Source organism: Panicum virgatum, chromosome 3N (genome assembly GCF_016808335.1).
Source record: "Panicum virgatum strain AP13 chromosome 3N, P.virgatum_v5, whole genome shotgun sequence".
In the NCBI taxonomy this organism is placed as follows: Eukaryota; Viridiplantae; Streptophyta; class Magnoliopsida; order Poales; family Poaceae; genus Panicum; species Panicum virgatum.
This window is the reverse complement of record NC_053147.1, coordinates 65,095,358-65,113,777: the sequence shown is the minus strand read 5'-3', so window position 1 is coordinate 65,113,777 and position 18,420 is coordinate 65,095,358. Positions and strand designations below refer to the sequence as shown.

General features: G+C 49.4%; 2 protein-coding genes across 9 annotated transcripts; both read right to left on the bottom strand.

Annotated features, from left to right (window-relative positions):
• Window positions 1-3,033: 3,033 nt before the first annotated feature.
• On the bottom strand, window positions 3,034-13,348 carry LOC120666784 (receptor-like protein 1). The gene is made up of 5 exons (XM_039946723.1): window positions 12,938-13,348; window positions 12,681-12,830; window positions 12,473-12,598; window positions 9,544-10,062; window positions 3,034-3,895 (listed from the first exon to the last, which is right to left on the bottom strand). The coding sequence occupies exons 2-5, from the start codon at window positions 12,703-12,705 to the stop codon at window positions 3,546-3,548; spliced, it is 1,020 nt and encodes a 339-aa protein (XP_039802657.1). The 5' UTR covers window positions 12,706-12,830; window positions 12,938-13,348; the 3' UTR covers window positions 3,034-3,545.
• A 666-nt stretch (window positions 13,349-14,014) lies between these two features.
• Window positions 14,015-18,302, bottom strand: LOC120666778 (receptor-like protein 1). Of its 8 annotated transcripts, XM_039946708.1 has the most exons (6): window positions 17,519-18,302; window positions 17,260-17,409; window positions 17,009-17,148; window positions 16,748-16,897; window positions 14,507-16,636; window positions 14,015-14,144 (listed from the first exon to the last, which is right to left on the bottom strand). In XM_039946708.1, the coding sequence occupies exons 1-5, from the start codon at window positions 17,895-17,897 to the stop codon at window positions 14,531-14,533; spliced, it is 2,925 nt and encodes a 974-aa protein (XP_039802642.1). In that variant the 5' UTR covers window positions 17,898-18,302; the 3' UTR covers window positions 14,015-14,144; window positions 14,507-14,530. The 8 variants fall into 8 exon arrangements, with proteins under 8 accessions (XP_039802642.1, XP_039802641.1, XP_039802643.1 ...); XM_039946707.1 differs by lacking the exon at window positions 14,015-14,144 and having other exon boundaries at window positions 14,368-16,636; XM_039946709.1 differs by lacking the exon at window positions 14,015-14,144 and having other exon boundaries at window positions 14,368-16,633.
• Between the last annotated feature and the right edge of the window lie 118 nt (window positions 18,303-18,420).

Here is an 18,420-nt window from a genome sequence, read left to right as displayed (position 1 = left end):
CCGTTGTTTGAGTGGCAGTTGCTATGATATGCTTTGGATAGCTCACCGGTATGTTCTTGCTAGCACTAGCATACTTGCTTACCTTCTAGTATGCTAGATCCTTTATGGTGATGCTTTTCCTTTTACAAATGACAAATGTTGGCTCATGATCCGTATAGATATATTCTTATGAGCTTCTCCATGCATTGTCTTTGTATATGCACCCTCGTGTGCGGTTTAGACCCTTGCAAATGCTCTTGTTCTCTACCTGGAAGCTGTTTAGCCACGCATGCATTGCACTTCATGGCATATTTCCAGGGGGAGCATCTAGGCAGGTGGAGTTTCCTTGACGTGTGCCTTGTCAACAAGGGGGAGAGATTCTTGGTTGGTCTCGAGGAGAGTTTGAGAGATTGTGGAGAGTTCTAGTCTTTGAGTGTGCACACATTGGGGGAGAGTTGTATAGTGAGGGGGAGCTGCATTTCAGGGGGAGTTTTGAGCTTTTCATGCTCTTTGCTGGTTGTGTTGAGCCTGGCCTCTTTCTGGAGGGACCAGCTTTGCACATGCTTGGCTGTGTTGAGCCGTGCCTCTTTCTTGAGGGGTCAAGCATGTCTTGGAGTCAGTGCGTCGAGCCGTTGCTCTTGTCTTAGGGGCTGACTCTTTTGGGCTTTGCTATCTACAAGTGATCTTTTCTGGCTTTCATTCGCTTTTGTTCACTTGAGTTAGCTCTCTTTGTTTTCTATTTCTTTTTTGGTTATCTGTTCCTTTCACCAGTGCCCGTGTGGGGTGTGGTGTTGACAATGCACACATCAAGGGGGAGATTGAGAGGCAGTGGAGGCCTGCTCCTTGGTGTGATGAGTGATTGCCAACACGTGGAGTGGACTAACAGTGTGTAGTCACGACTCTGTGGAGATTGCGCCGGTTTCTTGGTCTGTGGTGTGCAAGTACACGGATGACGCGGTGGCAGCGAGATGGTTTGGACAAGAGCGAGGCGCTTGCCGATGCACCATGCGGCGGCATTGCGGTGGCAGGGAGCTCAACGACCATGCGGTGGCAGGTAGCTCGACGACCATACGGAGGCGGGAGACCTTGCAGTGGTGTTGGAGGCTCGACCGGATGACCGTGCGGTGGAGAAGGACGGCCCAGATGCTTGGGCCACTGCTGGGCCGCGTTGCGATCCACTCCTGGTGCCAAGGCGGGACGGCGTGGAGTTTGTTGGTAGCTCGGGAAAAACCAACGGCTGGGATACGTCGACGTCGGCCAAGTCGGAGAGGGTCCGGCGGGAGGTCGGACACATGGTGACATCGGGCTTGGCGGGTGTGCCGGAAACATCGCGCGGGAAGGGTTCGCGGTTCCTCCAAAACCACCCCCGAACTCGGTTTCGGCAGTTTTCCCAAAACTGCCCCCATGAAGATTCCAGAAGGACGTGTGGCGAGATCAGAGGGATTGCGTCGGGTCGAAGCAAACTTCTCCAAGTCGTCGCAGCCGTCGGATGGTCTTCAATGTATCTTTTCCGGTTTTGCCCCTAAGGACCTTGTAGTTTAATTTCAGCACTTAGGGGTATTCTAGTCTTTAATGGGAGACTTGGAGGAAAAGAAAGAGGGCAGGGGCAGCAGCTCACGGGGGATAAAAGGAGGCAGGATAGGGGCGTGACCTCCCCTCTCTTGCTGGCGCACAAGACACAAGCACGGTGTCCTCGATGCTGCTCCCGTCGCCGCCCCTCTCTCTGTTCCTCCCTCTCCTCCTCTAAGGTAAGGTTTTAGGGATGGATTTTTGAGACGATGTATTGATTTCAACTGGGAAAGGAGGCCCCATCCTTCTTGTGCCCTCTGAGCTTTTCAATCTCTTGTGAATTCAATACTTCGTGTTCTCATGTTTGAGTTGAATTTCGACTCCGAGATGGATTCTTTGTGTGCACGAGATCGTGGTGGTTCCTAGAGCTCTTTGTGGTGAATTCATGCCCTCTTGCCTAGCGCTAAACTCCTGGAATTCACGAGCTCCTTAGGATCGTTGTTCTTGAGCGTTTCTTGTTTTGAGAAAACCCCATTCTTGCTCGAGTTTTCGTCGATTTCTCTCAAACCATGGAGTGAATCGTCGATTCCTCTTGTGGATATGTTCACAAGGTCTTTGTGATCGTGCCTGCAAATTTTGGTGAGATTCGGACTTGTTTTGAGCCACAAATCGTCAAGTCTTGGATCGAGCCGTGAGCAAAAACAGAGTCTCTGCTTCGCGCCGATTTTTTCCTTATCACCAGTTTAACCGACGTTCGTATTCGATGTCATCGGATCAACCGGTGAGAAGGATTCTCATGAGTTAGGGTTTTTGGGGTTTCTGTTGGTTGCACCAGTGCATTAGCCTCTACGTGCATCGGTTCATCCGACATTACCACAGGTGTTGCGTTTTTAGGCGTTTAACTGTTGGGTTCAGTTTGCTTCACACCGGTTTAACCGGTGAGTGACTCTCTGCTTTGACGGCTGTTGCTAGTCGGTTAAACCGACAAGGTGTCCTCTGTGCATGTCGGTTTAACCGGTGCTCACTGGTCCGTTTGTGCTCCCTCAGGACAACTGCACCGGTGTTTGTGGACCATTTCGTTGGTTCAACCGGTGTGTTCAAATCTCGTTCTGAGGAGTCTCTGGATAATTGCACCGGCGGTTAATTTCGAATTTGTCGGTTTAACTGGTGCATTGTTTTTCAGTGCTGCAGGCCCTATATCATCGGTTTAACCGACGCACACAATTCTGTGAGCGTCGGATCAACCGATGATATATACCTTGCTGGTTTTGTGCTGCTTCTTCGCGTTTTTCTTCCGCGCTTGATCATGTTTGTTCCTAGGCTTGTTTTGTGTTAGTGTAGCTCCTCTGTAGCTGCTCTGCACTACGCCTAGGACTCTGGGGTAGGGGGTGTTCGTTGGGACTTAGCCGAGTTTTCGATCGCAATAATTTTTCATCGGCTCCCATTCACCCCCCCCCCCCTCTGGTCGCATTTCTCGGTCCTACAATAAGTCGATGCCAAGCATCAGATTGAAGAAACTCTGACCGTATGTGTAGAGTTTCCCTTATACATGAAAGATGGATCATCAATATCCATATTAGATAACCCCACTCCAAAGTCAAGATAATAGACTGAGGGCCAAAAATCAAGGTAATCAAATTGGTATCCAAACGACATTCCGCCAATACAAGATGGTAATGAACCCAAAAGTCTGTTGTGCGACAAGTCAATGGCATTCAAGTACTGGAGATGGCTCAAGTTTGGGTGGATCTGCCCCTCAAACATATTCCCTCCCAGTAGGAGCAACTTTATTTGAGGAAGATGTTGTATCCAATCAAGGCTGCCCTTGAACTGGTTATATCTCAGATCCAAAACTGTAACAATGGAGCTATCGAAAAAACAGCTAGGGAAGCCTGAGAGCGTATTGCTCGACATATTCAGAAAATGCAGTGTTAACTTGCTACTACAGTTTGGTAGTGACCCTGCAAAGCTGTTGGCTGACATATCTAAAACCTAAAGACCAGTTAATTTGCAAATTGTTGGGTAAATTTCACCGGCTAAGCTATTGATAGCAACACTCAAAACTTGCAATGAAGAAAGATTCCAGAATAAACGTCGAGTTCACCAGACAACTTATTATCATGCAGGTCCATGATTTCCAGATGACCGGATAGATAGTTAGGAAGTGCTCCTTCAAAATTGTTGCTAGCAAGGTATATTGCTGATATAAAGGACAAATTCCTAACCCCGCTAAGTATTGTACCACCAAGATTGTTATTTGAGAGCTTCAAGATTTTCAGTTCAGAACAATTAGTGAACAAGCCAGGTGGCACCTCTCCTGTAAGTTTATTGTTTGATAGGTCCATATATGCCAATCTGCTAATGTTGCACAGAGATGGCTGCAAATCTCTAGAAATACTTTTGTAAGTGTTGGTGTATATGTGACCTCATGTATAGAGGCCCATCTAGAGGCCCATGTATAGGAACTATATATCCCACCTTTCTAGGGTTTGGAGAAAAAGACACAATTATTCTCTCCAATACAAAATCAAAGAGAAAACATGGTATCATTAGCCTAGGGTTTCCTCCTCTCTCTCTCTCTCTCCCTCCCATCCCAGCCCGTAGCAGCCGCCGCCGCCGGCCATGGCTGGCCGGCCGCCGGCGCCGCCGGCCTCCTCCCCCCCCCCCCTTCCCCTCTCCTCCTTCCCTCCCCTCCCTTCCTCTGCTTTGCGCGCTGCCTGGGCCGCCGCTTCAACCGCCGCCTGGCCCGCTGCTCCGTCCCCTGCCGCCGCCGCCGCCGCCTGGGGCTGCCTGAGCCCTAACGCAGCTGCCGCCGGCGTGCCCGTGGGCATGGCGGGCGCGGGGAGCTCCGCGGGGGGGCGCTGCCGTCCCGGCCGCCGCCACCTTTGCCGTGCTCACGCCCCTGCCCACGGGTGCAGGGGGTGTGGTTGGTGCGTGGGGCGCCGATCCGATGCCGCCGGGGCCCGATCCGGCCGATCCGCCCCTGCGGGCGCCGCCGCCACCCCTGCAGCAGCACGCCCCTGTCGTGGGGGCTGGCGCTACCCTGCAGGTGCCGCTGCTGCCCCTGCAGCAGCCCAACCCGGCAGCAGGGGCCGCGGGCGCTGGGGGCGCGGGGGTTGCGCAGGGCCCCCTGCAGCCGACCGCCGATCCCGTCGCCGCCGCTGCCACCGCTGTAGCCCATCGTGCCGCTGTCGTGGCTGGCAAGCAGCCCGCTGCCGACGCCGCCCTTCCTGAGGCTTCTCCCGCATGGCCTGGGCCCGGGATGCCGCCCGAGAATGCACCGCTCACCGCCGCCGCACTCCGTGGGCAGCAGGCCGACACCGCTCTTACCGCGGCCCTCCTCGCCGCCAAGTCAGAGGCCGCGGCGGCCCAGGAGCGGGTCCGCGTGGCTGCCCTCGCTTGGGAGCGCGAGCGCGCCACGGTCGACGCTCTCGCTCGCTGGGTCACTGAGGCGGAGCACTACATCCTTCTCCCCGGCCCGCGGCCCGCCGTCCCCTTCGTCGAGCACGCCGCCTCCTCTTCCCACTAGGCCCTGCCCTATGGATCTGGACCCCGGCATGACCCGACCGACTTCACTGTTGCCCAGCTCCACCTTCAGGCCGCCGGTGTCCAGGACATCAGGGCCCTGGTCACCGTCCTCCTCGACCCCACGTCCTCCTCCTACGGACGCTAGCGGGACCAGGTCCTCCTCGCCTCCGCCACTACACCCTCGATAACCATGTCCTCCTCGACACGCTGATCGACGTGCGGGATGTGGTGTGGCTGCGCCTTGACAGCATCGCCATGTCCTAGAACTTTGGGACCATCTCCCTAGATCTTCAGGACCTCGTTCGGACCCACGGCGCCACCGCGCGACAGGCCTGGGTGGCGCTCGAGGGGCAGTTCCTTGGCAACGCCGAGTTCCGCGCTCTCCAGCTCCCCGCTAGTTTCCGCACCTTCGAGCAGGGGGACCTCTCCGTCGGTGAGTTCTGCCGGTGGATGAAGGGCATGGCTGATGCTCTTCACGACCTCGGGTGTCCGATGTCTGATAGGGTCTTGGTGCTCAATGTCGTGCACGGCCTGAGCAGCACCTATGACCGCCTGAAGACATGGATCACCCGCCAGCGACCCTTCTCCTCCTTCCTGCAGGTCCGAGACGACCTCACCCTCGAGGAGATCACCAGGGGTCTCGCGCCCGGATCGTCCTCGTCCACCCCCACCGCGCTCGTTGCTGCTCCACCGGCTTCCTCCGCCGCTCCTGCCACCTCCCTCCTTGGTGCTACTCCCGCCTGGCAGGCCGGAGGTGGGGCGGCCGTGGACGTAGTCGGCTGGGGGGACGGGGTGGTGGTGGTGGGGGCCGTCGGGGCGCGCCGACTCCGCCAGCGGCTCCCGCTTCTGCTCTTGCTCCTGGAGATACGCCCTGGCCATCCTTCAGCAACCCATGGTCAGGGCGCATCTCAATGTGGCCCTTCCAGGATCCGGGGGGGCCTCGTCCTCAGCTCCAGCCGTCGGCCATCTTCACCGGTGCTGCTCCCCTCTTCGCGCCACCTAGTCAGCAGCCGACCTGGCTACGGGTGGGACCAGGCCGCTCTGGCGTAGTCCTTCAGCACCATGGGACTGACGCCGCCGATCAGCACCGAGTGGATCGCCGACTCGGGTGCCTCCTTCCACACCACCCCAGATGCCGGTATCCTCTCTTCTGTCCGACCCCCGCACCCCTCTTGTCCTTCTTCTATCATGGTTGGTGATGGGTCTTGTCTCCCTGTCACTGCCGTGGGTTCTGCTCCTAGCTCCTTTCGTCTTCCCAACGTCCTTGTTGCACCTCAGATAGTTCACAACCTTCTTTCCATTCGCTAGTTTACTGCTGACAATTCTTGTTCCATTGAATTTGACTCATCTGGTCTTACTATGAAGGATTCGGCTTCACGGCGTCCGCTCCTCCGATGTGACAGCTCGGGGCCCCTTTACACCCTTCGTCTTCCTGCTTCCGCTGCTCCGCCTTCAACTTCTTCTTCATCTGCTGCTTTTGTCGTGATGCCGTCTTCCACCACCTGGCACCGCCGGCTTGGTCACCCCGACTGCGACGTTTTGGCTCAGCTAGGTTGTAGTACTGATGTTTCATGTACTCGGACTCCTGCTGAGCACCTTTGTCATGCGTGCCAGTTAGGTCGTCATGTCAGACTTCCTTTTTCTTCTTATTCTTCGTATGCTGCGCGTGCATTTGATCTTGTTCACTGTGATCTGTGGACATCTCCTGTACTCAGCATGTCGGATTATAAATATTATCTGGTGGTGGTTGATGATTTTTCTCACTACTCATGGACTTTTCCTTTGCGCGCCAAGTCTGAGACCTTCCCCACCCTCCTTCACTTCTTTGCCTGGGTGTCCACTCAGTTCGGCCTCACCATTAAGGCCGTCCAGTGTGACAACGGGCTGGAGTTCGATAACTCCACCTCCCGTTCCTTCTTCCTCTCTCGGGGTGTTCAACTGCGTATGTCTTGTCTGTATACCTCTCCTCAGAATGGCAAGGCTGAGCGGATGATTCGAACGACGAACGACGTCGTGCGCACCCTTCTGATCCAGGCCTCTCTGCCCCCGTGCTTCTGGGCTGAGGGCCTCCACACTGCCACCTACTTGCTTAACCGTCTTCCGTCCACTGCTTCTCCGGCTCCCACTCCACACCACACTCTTTTTGGTACCCCTCCTCGCTACGACCACCTTCGGGTCTTCGGGTGTGCGTGTTACCCTAACACCTCCGCCACCGCTTCTCACAAGCTGGCGCCCCGCTTGACTCGTTGTGTGTTCCTTGGGTACTCCCCTGACCACAAGGGGTACCGATACTTTGACCTCACCTCTCGCTGCGTCCTGATCTCCCGACACATCGTGTTTGACGATTCGGATTTCCCCTACTCCACCTCCTCCACACCTTCTCCTGACCCCGAGCTGGAGTCACTGTTTCCAACTGACCCGATGGTTCAGCCACCATTACCTGTTTGTCCTTTCCCTGCAGGTTCTCCCGGTGCACCGGCACCGCTTCCGGTGACACCTGCTGCACCGAGCGCGGCCCCGGTGCCCGCGGTCGTGCCACGCGCGGCCCCCGGACCTCCTGTCGTGCCGTGTGTGGCCCCGGGGTCTCCTGCTGTGCCACGCGTGGCCTCGGTGCCTCCCCCTACACCTGCGCGGTACGCTCAGCCGGTGCAAGTGTACCAGCGTCATTCGGTGCCGGCACCGACGCCGCCGCGGTACGCTCAGCCGGTGCAGGTGTACTGGTATCATTCGGTGCCGACACCGGCGCCGCCTCTGGCTCCAAAGGCTCCTGCAACACCTACACCAGAGCCGTCGCCGCCGCCGCCTCGCTCTCGAGTCGAGCCGGCGGTGTACCACCCGCCAGTCGTCCATCGGGATCCTCAACATATCCATCCCATGGTGACTCGGCAGATGGCGTCTCAGGCCGCGACTCTCTCCGCCACCGAGGGAGAGCCGCGGATCTCACCGGTACCCTCCTCTGTCCGCGACGCCTTGGCAGATCCTCACTGGCGTCGCGTGATGGAAGAGGAGTACGCGGCTCTTCTTGCTAACCAGATGTGGGACCTCATGCCGCGTCCGTCTGGTGGCAATGTGGTCACAGGCAAGTGGATCTGGATGCATAAGCGTCAGACTGACGGCACACTGGAGCGCTACAAGGCTCGCTGGGTTCACTGGGGTTTCACCCAGCGGCCTGGTGTGGACTATGATGAGACCTTCAGTCCAGTGGTGAAGCCTGCTACTGTGCGCATAGTCCTCTCGCTTGCGCTCTCTCGCTCTTGGCCTGTGCACTAGCTAGATGTGAAGAATGCGTTTCTTCATGGCACTCTGTCAGAGACAGTCTACTGCTCTCAGCCAGCAGGATTTGTGGACTCCAGTCGTCCGGACATGGTCTGCCGGCTCAACAAGTCTCTCTATGGTCTGAAGCAGGCTCCTCGGGCTCGGTATTCTCGATTCGCTACGTTCTTGCTGACATTGGGGTTCACCGAGGCCAAGTCTGACACGTCTCTCTTCATCTACCGCCGTGGGGATGAAACTGCCTATCTGCTGCTCTATGTTGATAATATTGTGCTCACAGCCTCCAGTCAGCAGTTGCTTCAGCGCGCCATCTCCTCTCTGCAACAGGAGTTTGCTATGAAGGATCTTGGTCAGCTCCACCACTTCTTGGGCGTCACTGTTGAGCCTCGCCCGTCTAGTCTTCTCCTTCACCAGCGGCAGTACACACTTGACATTCTGGAGCGGGCTGGGATGACTGATTGCAAGCCCTGCTCCACTCCTGTCGACATTCAGGCGAAGCTGCCTGCTGACATGGGGGATCCAGTGGCTGATCCTACTGCCTACCGGAGTCTGGCCGGTTCCTTGCAGTACCTCACCTTCACCAGGCCGGACCTCACTTACGCTGTTCAGCAGGTCTGTCTCCATATGCACGATCCCCGGGAGTCACACCTTGCTACGCTGAAGCGTCTCCTCCGCTACGTCCGAGGCACTGTGGACCTCGGCCTGGTTCTTCACCACTCGTCCTCTGCTGAGCTGGTTGTCTACACCGACGCTGACTGGGCTGGCTGTCCGGACACTCGCCGCTCCACTTCCGGCTACGCCGTCTTTCTGGGCGGCAACCTGGTCTCCTAGTCGTCCAAGCGGCAGGGTCGCCATCGGCGATGTTCGGGTACTTCATGTCCCAACAACCTCCCAGTATGCCGACATCTTCACCAAGGGACTGCCCTCCTCGACCTTCTCGGAGTTTTGCTCCAGCCTCAACGTAGCAGGTGGCTAGTTGTGGCTGCGGGGGGTGTTTGCCCTTTGTACTTTCTTCTTGCCTAGTTTTGAACACCGCTGCGATAGTTGTTCAGACTACGGGGGAGGGGGGTTGGCTTTCTTGTTGTTGTCCAGTCTTGAACACTGCTGCGCCGGTAGTTCAGACTGCGGGGGAGGTGTTGGTGTATATGTGAGCTTATGTATAAAGGCCCATCTAGAGACCCATGTATAGGAACTATATATATTATCCTTTTAGGATTTTGAGGAATAGACACAATTATTCTCTCCAACAGTAAGAAGCATCTAGAACTGTCAGATTCGGAAACACTGAGCTGATGTTTGTTGGCAACTGCCCAACAAACCGGTTCTTAGATATGTTGACCATTTGAAGATTTGATTGGCGTTGCCACATCAGATTTAATGATCCTACCAGTGAGTTATTTGCAAGGTCCAGATAAACTAGACTCGCTTCATTTCTAAAGATCCAGTCGGGTAGGCTTCCTGCCAAGTTGTTGTTAGACAAATCAAGGATTTGCAAATGAAGTTGTGTGCCAAGGAAATTCGGTCCAGCAATGATGCTGGTGTCAAGGTTACATCCAGAGAGCATTAGTTTTCTCAGTTGAAATTTTGGCACATATCCCCAGAACTTCACATCAATAGCCAAATCAGCATTCCTTGACAGGTCTATGTTCTTAAGCATGGTGCAGTTTCGTAGCCAAAAGAAATCAAACGTTCCATTTAGATTGTTTGCTGATAGCTTGAGAGTTTGAAGTGACGAAGAAAGATTTGAAGATAAGGTTATAGGTATGTGTCCTTTTTTTTTGAACTGTACAGCAGGGGAGACCCCCACTGTGGTAGTATATTAATATTAATAAAAATAAGTAAAAAGCTGTACAAAGCATGGGGATGGCATGATCCTCATTAAAAAAACAACTTCAGATGCTACACATGGTAGCTACTGTACAGAATTGACCCAATTTAGAAAGTCCTCTCTACTGTTATCTTTTAATCTGTGAGATTGTAACTTGGCCTCCTCAATGAAGTGGAAGGTCCATGAGTTGATGGATGGCCTGATGCCCTCAAATATTAAAGCATTCCTCTGTTTCCATATATTCCAGCAAGCTATAATAAAAATCTCCATGAAGAAACTGTTGTTGTTTAATTCTTGAGCTGTCTTCATCATTCTGAAGAATGGAAGGTTCTGATTCCATTGCATGCCAATCTTGCCCCAGCAAGCTCTACCAAAGTTGCAGTTGAAGAACAAGTGAAATGCTGTTTCTTCAATGTTTTCATTACACATTACACAACTATAATTTCCTCCATTGATATGAAAACTCCTTCTTCTCAATAGGTTCTTTGTGTTTAATCTGTCCATTAAAAGAAGCCAACAAAAGACTCTCAACTTGTTGCTGCATTTGGACTTCCATATCCAGAGAAAAGGGTCTGGTGGCTTGATGTTTCTAAATTGAAAGTTATAGAACTTCTTGGAGGAATATTTGTTGGAACCCCATATGTAGTGCCAGGTGTCTTGTCGATCTACTGATACTTGTATTCCCTGGATGATGCTTTGAAGTTCTTCAAACTCTTGGTAGGCTTCCATTGATAATGGTGTGTAGAATTGCTCTTCTATAGTGTTGGTTTGCAGGAATTGTGCCACCGATATATTCTGGTTTTTTGCAAAGCTAAAGAGCCTTGGAAGTGAGTCCTTTAGGAGCCTGTTATTCCAAACATCTAACCAGAAAAGAACACTTTTTCCATCTCCCACCGTACATGTAACCACACCTCTGAATTGGTCACATAGCTTCAACAAATCTTTCCACCAAAATGAACCAACCTCCCGGGCTGCATGAGGAATTGTACCATCTGCATAATAGGTACTCCAGATGAGTTTGACCCATGGAATGTCCCTTTTATTGTTGAATTTATCTAAATGTTTTAAGAGCAAGGCTGTATTTTGGCTTCTTAAGTTTATGACTCCAAGTCCTCCCTTCGCCTTTGGTCGATGTACCTTTTTCCATGCCACCAGAGGTTTCTTTCTATCATTTACATTAGTACCTCTCCATAGGCAGTCCCTTCTTACTCTATCCATATTTTCTACTGCTCCTAATGGGATCTTCAAGGTGCACATTGTGTATGTAGGAAGTGCTGAGAATACTGATTTTGTGAGTTCAACTTTGCCAGCAAGTCCAAGGAATGTGGTTGTAGCAGTTAGCCTTCTCTCCATTTGATTCATAAGGGGGGCGAAATCGTTTATTCTGGGCTTTGTGGTTCCAAGTGGTAAACCCAGATAAGTGAAGGGAAGGGATCCAAGTTGACAACCAAAAACTCTAGTGAGACTAGATGCTTTCTCTTGGCTGAGGTTTAGAGGCACCAAACAAGATTTCTGGTAATTTACTCTGAGGCCAGTTGATTGTGAGAAACCCTCAAGAATTCCTTTCAAGCAGAATAGTTCTCTTTCCGAGGCTTTTATTACCATGATAGTATCATCCGTGTACTGAATAATAGGGAAGTCATTGGAAGCTGAGCATGGTATTGGAAGACTGAAAATCTCTTGGGAGTGAGCTTTGTTCACAATATATTGGAGCAATTCAGCAGCAATGACAAATAGGAGAGGTGATAAGGGATCTCCCTGCCTAACCCCCCTTTTGCATTGAAATTCTTTCCCAGGAGTTCCATTTAAGAGGATAGCCGAGGTGCCTGTGTCCAAGATTCTTTTAACCCAGTTGCACCAGGTAGATGTGAAACCGAGGTGATGCAGCATGCACAAGATGGTGCTGTGCTCAATTGTGTCAAAAGCCTTCTCAAAATCAAGCTTAAGAATGATAATTTCTTGTTTGGAGTATTGGCATTGGTGAATGTACTCAAATGACCAGGCAAGACAATCCTGTATTGTCCTATTTTTTATGAATCCATATTGATTTTGATGGACTAGAGGAATAATAACTCTTTGTAGCCGATCAGACATGATCTTGGTCAATAGCTTCAAAATTGAGTTTAGGAGGGAGATGGGCCTGAAATCATTGACAGAGTTTGGATTATTACATTTAGGAATTAGGGTGATGAATGAGCTGTTGATGGCCTTCAGATCAAGATTTCCAGCAAAGAATTCATTGCAAAGATCATATATGTCCTCTTTAATTATGTGCCAACACTTCTTGAAGAAAAGGCCATTGAAGCCATCCGGTTCTGGAGATTTATCTGTAGGCATTTGAGCTATTGTTTTGTCGAAGGAGATTTCCTGAAAGATCCAAGTATTCAAGGCGTGCGAGCTCAAACAAGGACGGTGGTATGCTTCCGTTCAGTTGGTTTGATCCCAGGTGCAATTTTCTCAGTTTCTTAAGATTTCTGAAAGCTGTCACATGATGCATACATTCAATACAATAATAACGAACAAAGCCAACACAAAAGGATACCTGAAGTTACATATTGCTAACCTGAATCCTGAAGAGCACCACTCATACTGCTTGAATGGATGTTTATGACTTCAAGAGAAGGCAATTTACCGAGAGATTCAAAGATATTATTCCCAGTCAAACTGTTGTCACTTAAGTCTAGATACCGAAGCTTAGTCACTCCTTGAAGACCTGAGAAGTTTTTATGAACTATGATACATGAATAAGGTTCTATGATACAAAGCACTGGACGAGAAGTTTTTTATGAATAAGGTATGCATGGGAAGGAAGCTACATACCGTCAAAATCTTGGAAACAAGCGAAATTTGAAGATAAATCTAGCAGCTGAAGCTCATGAAACCAAGAAAAGATGGTGAGACTTAGGTTCCAGTTCGAGCAACCTTCAGCGTCAACAGTTGCTTGACCTTCAGGGGTGGAGTTTTATTGGGGAAAATACATAGAGTAGAGGTTGAGATCTGATACTCTTTTGCTGTTGTTGCATCGGACCCTTTCCCAGGAGCAGCAGTCGCCACTCTGTCCCCATGAAGCAGGAACTTCAGAGTTTGCCTCCAGCAACGAAGATCTGATGCGCATAAGAGCAATCCTCTCCTCGACGTTGCAGCCACCTGCCACTGGCATGTGAAACATGCACTGCAAAATGCAGAGGACCCAAAGCATGGTTACCATTGGAAAGTATCAGTTCAAATGCCAAGAGATCGAGGGTTCTGCTTTTTCCCTTATGCGAGTATTAAGCCCTTGTTTAGTTGCAAAGTTCAAAATTCCAAAAAAAAATTCCAGCACCTGCATGGAGACTTAAATCTAGACGAAATAAAAAACGCATTGTACGGTTTGCCTGTAAATCGCGAGACGAATCTAATGAACCTAATTAGACTGTAATTAGACGCTAAATTGTTACAGTAATGCTCAGTAAACAACCTCTAATGATGGATTAGTTAGACCCATTAGATTCGTCTCGCGATTTACAGACGAGTTCTATAATTTATTTTGTGATTAGTCTATGTTTAGTACTTCAAATGTAGGAAGATGATTTTTCAAAAATTTTAAACAGCGCAACTAAGCGAGACCTAAGTGGCAAGAAGAGCGAGGACAACATCCTGGACTTTTTCTAGACTAAAACAGCCTGGATGTGTCAAAACAAGCAGACCGGCCGGCATGCAGTCAACATGTGTGATCAAATAAATCGCACAGTTTCTGTCGTGGGAAGATAGGATAGTTGACCGACGACCGAGATAAAGGGACTGGGGCACGGACTCATTTCGTCTTGGCACATCACATCAGGTTAGGTGCAAGTTTGACTCCCAGTCTTCCCCAGCAAGAAGCAGGTCAATCAAGGGGCGTACCCGTCAAAGTGATGATGACAGGATGATGCTTCACACTTCGGCGGCACGCCAGCTTCGTTGGTAAACTGGCAATTGCCATGCAATGAGTCGGAGCCTCGGAGGTCCGCTTGGGCACGGCTCGTGGTCGTCAGGGTCGGGAGGAGTCCTGCATGACATTGAGAGGAGAACAGACGTGAGAGGAGTGCTGCGAGGTGGGGCTTTGGGGCTCCAGTGTGGAGCGTAACATTTGTACAGGGTACAGAAGAGTTCTCCATAGTGGTGTTTCTGCACTCACAAAAATGCTGTGCTCACATCGCGGCCGAAACACAAAATTTCTATCATGTAAGGCAATGTACTTACAGATAATATTTCAGAATGCTACTCCATACTGTTGAATTGTACGGTCCGATACATTCATCTTAGAACAGAAGTTAAAAGGGTACAATGTGATGGAGAGATTCAAAACGTAAGAAAACTTGGCTTTATCGCTACACATAACTAGAATAAAAAGAAAAACATTGGTTGCACCTGCACAACAACAGTTGTGATGAACTATAGCTGAAGCATCACACGCTGTCCAAATGGAAGGCAGAACAAGAACACAACAGTTGCCCAGAATGCCAATACGAATGAGGCGGCACAGATAATATAAAGGACCGGATCATCAGATGCCTCGCCCACATCTTCTACTTCCATAGGGCCCAGATCAGGAGAACACTGGTTCTCCTGTGACGAATTCTGAAGGTTTGTGTTGCCCAGGTAGCTCTCCATGTTGAACGAGCTAAACTGGCCGGAGTTTGGTATGCACCCTGACAAGTTGTTGTAGGCCACAGAGAACACCTCCAAAGATGACATCTGAGTCAGTTGCCATGGTATAGGTCCGCCCAATTCGTTATGGGATAAGTCCAGGCTTTCTAGAGCGCTCATGTTTGCAATGGTAGCTGGGATTTGACCGATAAAGAAATTATGCGATAGATTGAGGGACTTGACATGGCTCAGATTCCCTATCTCCCAAGGGATCTCCCCTGATAGCATGTTCGCCGATAAGTCAATGCCGGACATGAGATTGTAGAAACCACGGCTAAATGTGTAAATGTTCCCTTTAGTGGAGAAGGTGAAGCCTTGGAGGACATAAATGGCGTCAAACAACGGCAAATCCATACTAGAAAGCGACACATCAAAGGGCACATCGTAGAAATAATTGGACAAAAAATCATCATCATCTGTATGGTATCCAAATGGGATTGCACCAATGCAAGGTGGCAATGAACCTGAAAGTCTGTTCTGCGACATATCAATAATATTCAAGTACTGGAGATGACAGAGTTCTGCAGAGATATGCCCCTCAAACATATTCCCGCCCAACAAGAGCAATTTTATTTGATAAAGATGTAGTATCCAATCAAGACTGCCCATGAACCGGTTATACCTTATATCGAGAACTTCAACGTTGGAGCTATTGAAAAAATAACTAGGAAATCCTGAGAGGGTATTGCTCGACATGTTCAGAAAATACAACATTAACTTACTGCTGCAGTTTGGTATAGATCCTTCAAAGTCGTTATTGGATATATCCAAATACTTAAGACTAGTCAATTTGCAGATTGTTGGATAAATTTGACCAGTTAAACTGTTGCTAGCAACACTAAGAAATTCCAATGAAGGAATATTCCAAAATGATACATCAAGTTCACCTGACAATTTATTATCATGAAAATCCATGATTGACACTTCACCTGATAAATTGTTAGGCAATGGTCCCTCAAAATAGTTGCTATCAAGATATATTGTTCCTCCACAAATAGACTTATTATTGGCCCCACCAAGTATCGGACCCCCCAGATTGTTGTTCGAGAGCCTCAGGAAATCCCGCGACCCACACTCAGTGAACAAGCAAGATGGCACCTCTCCTGTAAGTTTATTGTTTGATAGATCCACAAATTCCAAGTCGTTAATGTTGCACAGAGATGGTGGTAAATGTCCAGAAATATTATTATCAGAAGCATCGAGAACTGTCAGATTCGGAAATACTGAGCTGATGTCCATTGGAAGCTGTCCTGTGAAATAGTTCATAGATATGTTGATCATTCGGAGATTTGATTGTTGCTGCCACATCAGATGATCCAATGATCCTACTAGCGAGTTATGTGCAAGACCCAGATAGAGCAAAGGCGCTTCATTTGTAAACATCCAGTTGGGCAAGCTCCCTGAAAAGTTGTTGTTGGACAGATCAAGGGATTGCAGATGACGTTGTGTGCCAAATAAATTTGGTCCTGAAATGATTGTATTGTCAAGGTTACACCCAGAGAGCATTAGTGCTCTCAGTTGAAATGGAGTCACACTTGTAAGGAACGTCACATCAATATCTAATTCAGCATTCCTTGATAGATCTACCTCCTGTAGCATGGCACAGTTTCGTAGCCAAAAGAAATCGAACTTTCCATTTAGATTATTTTCTGCTAACTTGAGAGTTTGAAGCGATAAACAAAGATTCGAAGGTGAGATTATAGGTATATGTCCTTCAAGGAGATTTCCCGAAAGATACAAGTATTCGAGGCGTGGAAGATCAAATAAATATGTTGGGATGCTACCATTCAGTCGGTTGGATCCTAGATACAGTTCTCGCAAGTTTTTGAGGGTTCCTGTGAGGTCCATCTTCTTTAGTATGGACCAGTTTCATAGCCAAAATAAATCAAACGTCCCATTCAGATTATTTGCTGATAACTTGAGAGTTGGAAGCAACAAAGGAACATTTGAAGACAAGCTTACCGGTATATGTCCTTGAAGGAGATTTTCTGAAAGATCCAAAGATTGAAGCTGAAGAAGCTTAAATAAGGATGTTGGGATACTTCCACTCAATTGATTGGTTCTCAAATGCAGTAGTTGTAAGTTCTTAAGGTTTGTCGAGTGGTCTATCTTCTTTAGTATGGAGCAGTTTCATACCCAAAAGAAATCAAACATCCCATTCAGATTATTTGCTGATAACTTGAGAGTTTGAAGCAACAAAGGAATATTTGAAGATGAGCTTACCGGTATATGTCCTCGAAGGAGATTTTCTGAAAGATGCAAAAATTGAAGGCGAGGAAGCTCAAATAAGGAAGCTGGGATGCTTCCATCGAGTCGGTTGGATCCTAGACGCAAATGTCGCAAGTTGTTGAGATTTCTGAAAGCTGCATGCTACAAACAAACACAAGAATAAATAGAAACAACTGAAGCACCTATCCAAAAGACAAGAAACAAGAGCAACATACAAGAATGCTATGAATTAGCTATGTCTGTACCAATATTCTGAAGAGCACCGCTCAAACCGGTTCGCTCAAAATTTATGACTTCAAGAGAAGCCAATTTACCAAGAGATTCCAAGATATTATTCTCGATCAATCTGTTGTTGCTGAGGTTGAGATACCGAAGCATAGTCAATCCTTGAAGGCCTGGATAAAACCGTAAAAGTTCTTATGAATTATGAATAAGGTTCTTTGGCACAAAGTACGGGAAAAAGTAGTCAAGCACATTCATGTCTAGGGATCTATACATACGTACCATCAAAATTATGAAGACAAGCGGAATTCCAAAATAAATCCAGCTGCTGAAGCTCATGAAACGAGGAAAATATGGTCAAATTGAGATTCCAGCATGGACCTCCAACTGGTACAATGGTATGATCCTTTCTCTGGTACACGGAGTCGAGGTTGAGACCCGACACACGTGTGCTGTTGTTGCATCGGACCCTTTCCCAGGAGCAGCAGTCGTCACTCCGTCCCCAAGAAGCAGGAACTTCAGAGTTTGCCTCCACCAACGAAGATCTGATGCGCATAAGAGCAATCCTCTCCTCGATTGCGCAGCCACCTGCCATGTGGAACATGAACTGCAAGACGCATAGGACCCAAAGCATGGTTCCCAGTGGGAAGCAGCAGCTCATAGTTTCTTGGTGAATGCAAATGCCAAGAGATCGAGGGTTCTGCTTTTGCCCTTATGCGAGTATTAAGCAGCAAGAAGAGTGAGGACAACAACCTGGATTTTTTCTAGACTAAAACAGGCTGGATGTGTCAAACCAAGCAGACTGGTCAAATAAATTGCCCAGTTTCTGTCTTGAGAAGATAGGATAGTTGACCAACGACCGAAATAACATAAGGGACTGGGGCACGGACTCATTTCGTCTTGGCACATGAGGTTAGGTGCAAGTTTGACTTCCAGCATTCCACAGCAAGAAGCAGGTCTATCAAGAGGCATACCCGTCAAAGCGATGATGACAGGATGATGCTTCACACATCGGCGGCACGCCAGCTTCGTTGGCAAACTGGCAATTGCCATGCAATGAGTCGGAGGTCCGCTTGGCCACAGCGGGTGGTCGTCAGGGAGGAGTCGTCCTGCGTGACATTGAGAGGAGAGCAGAGGTGAGACTAGTACTGCAAGGTGGGGCTTTGGGGCTCCAAGGTGGAGCG

Excerpts from the sequence above, each read along its gene's own strand:
- LOC120666784 (XM_039946723.1), bottom strand. The coding sequence starts at position 12,705 with ATGAGTGGTGCTCTTCAGGATTCAG. Across the intron at positions 10,063-12,472 it reads TCTTTCAGGAAATCTCCTTC|AAGGACACATACCTATAACC; the intron begins GACAAAACAATA and ends AGTTCAAAAAAA. Across the intron at positions 3,896-9,543 it reads TCTGACAGTTCTAGATGCTT|CTTACAAAAGTATTTCTAGA; the intron begins CTTACTGTTGGA and ends TATACACCAACA.
- LOC120666778 (XM_039946708.1), bottom strand. The coding sequence starts at position 17,897 with ATGAGCTGCTGCTTCCCACTGGGAACCATGCTTTGGGTCCTATGCGTC. Across the intron at positions 17,149-17,259 it reads CGGTGCTCTTCAGAATATTG|CTTTCAGAAATCTCAACAAC; the intron begins GTACAGACATAG and ends TGTAGCATGCAG. Across the intron at positions 16,637-16,747 it reads TCCTTCAAGGACATATACCG|AAGATGGACCTCACAGGAAC; the intron begins GTAAGCTTGTCT and ends TCCATACTAAAG.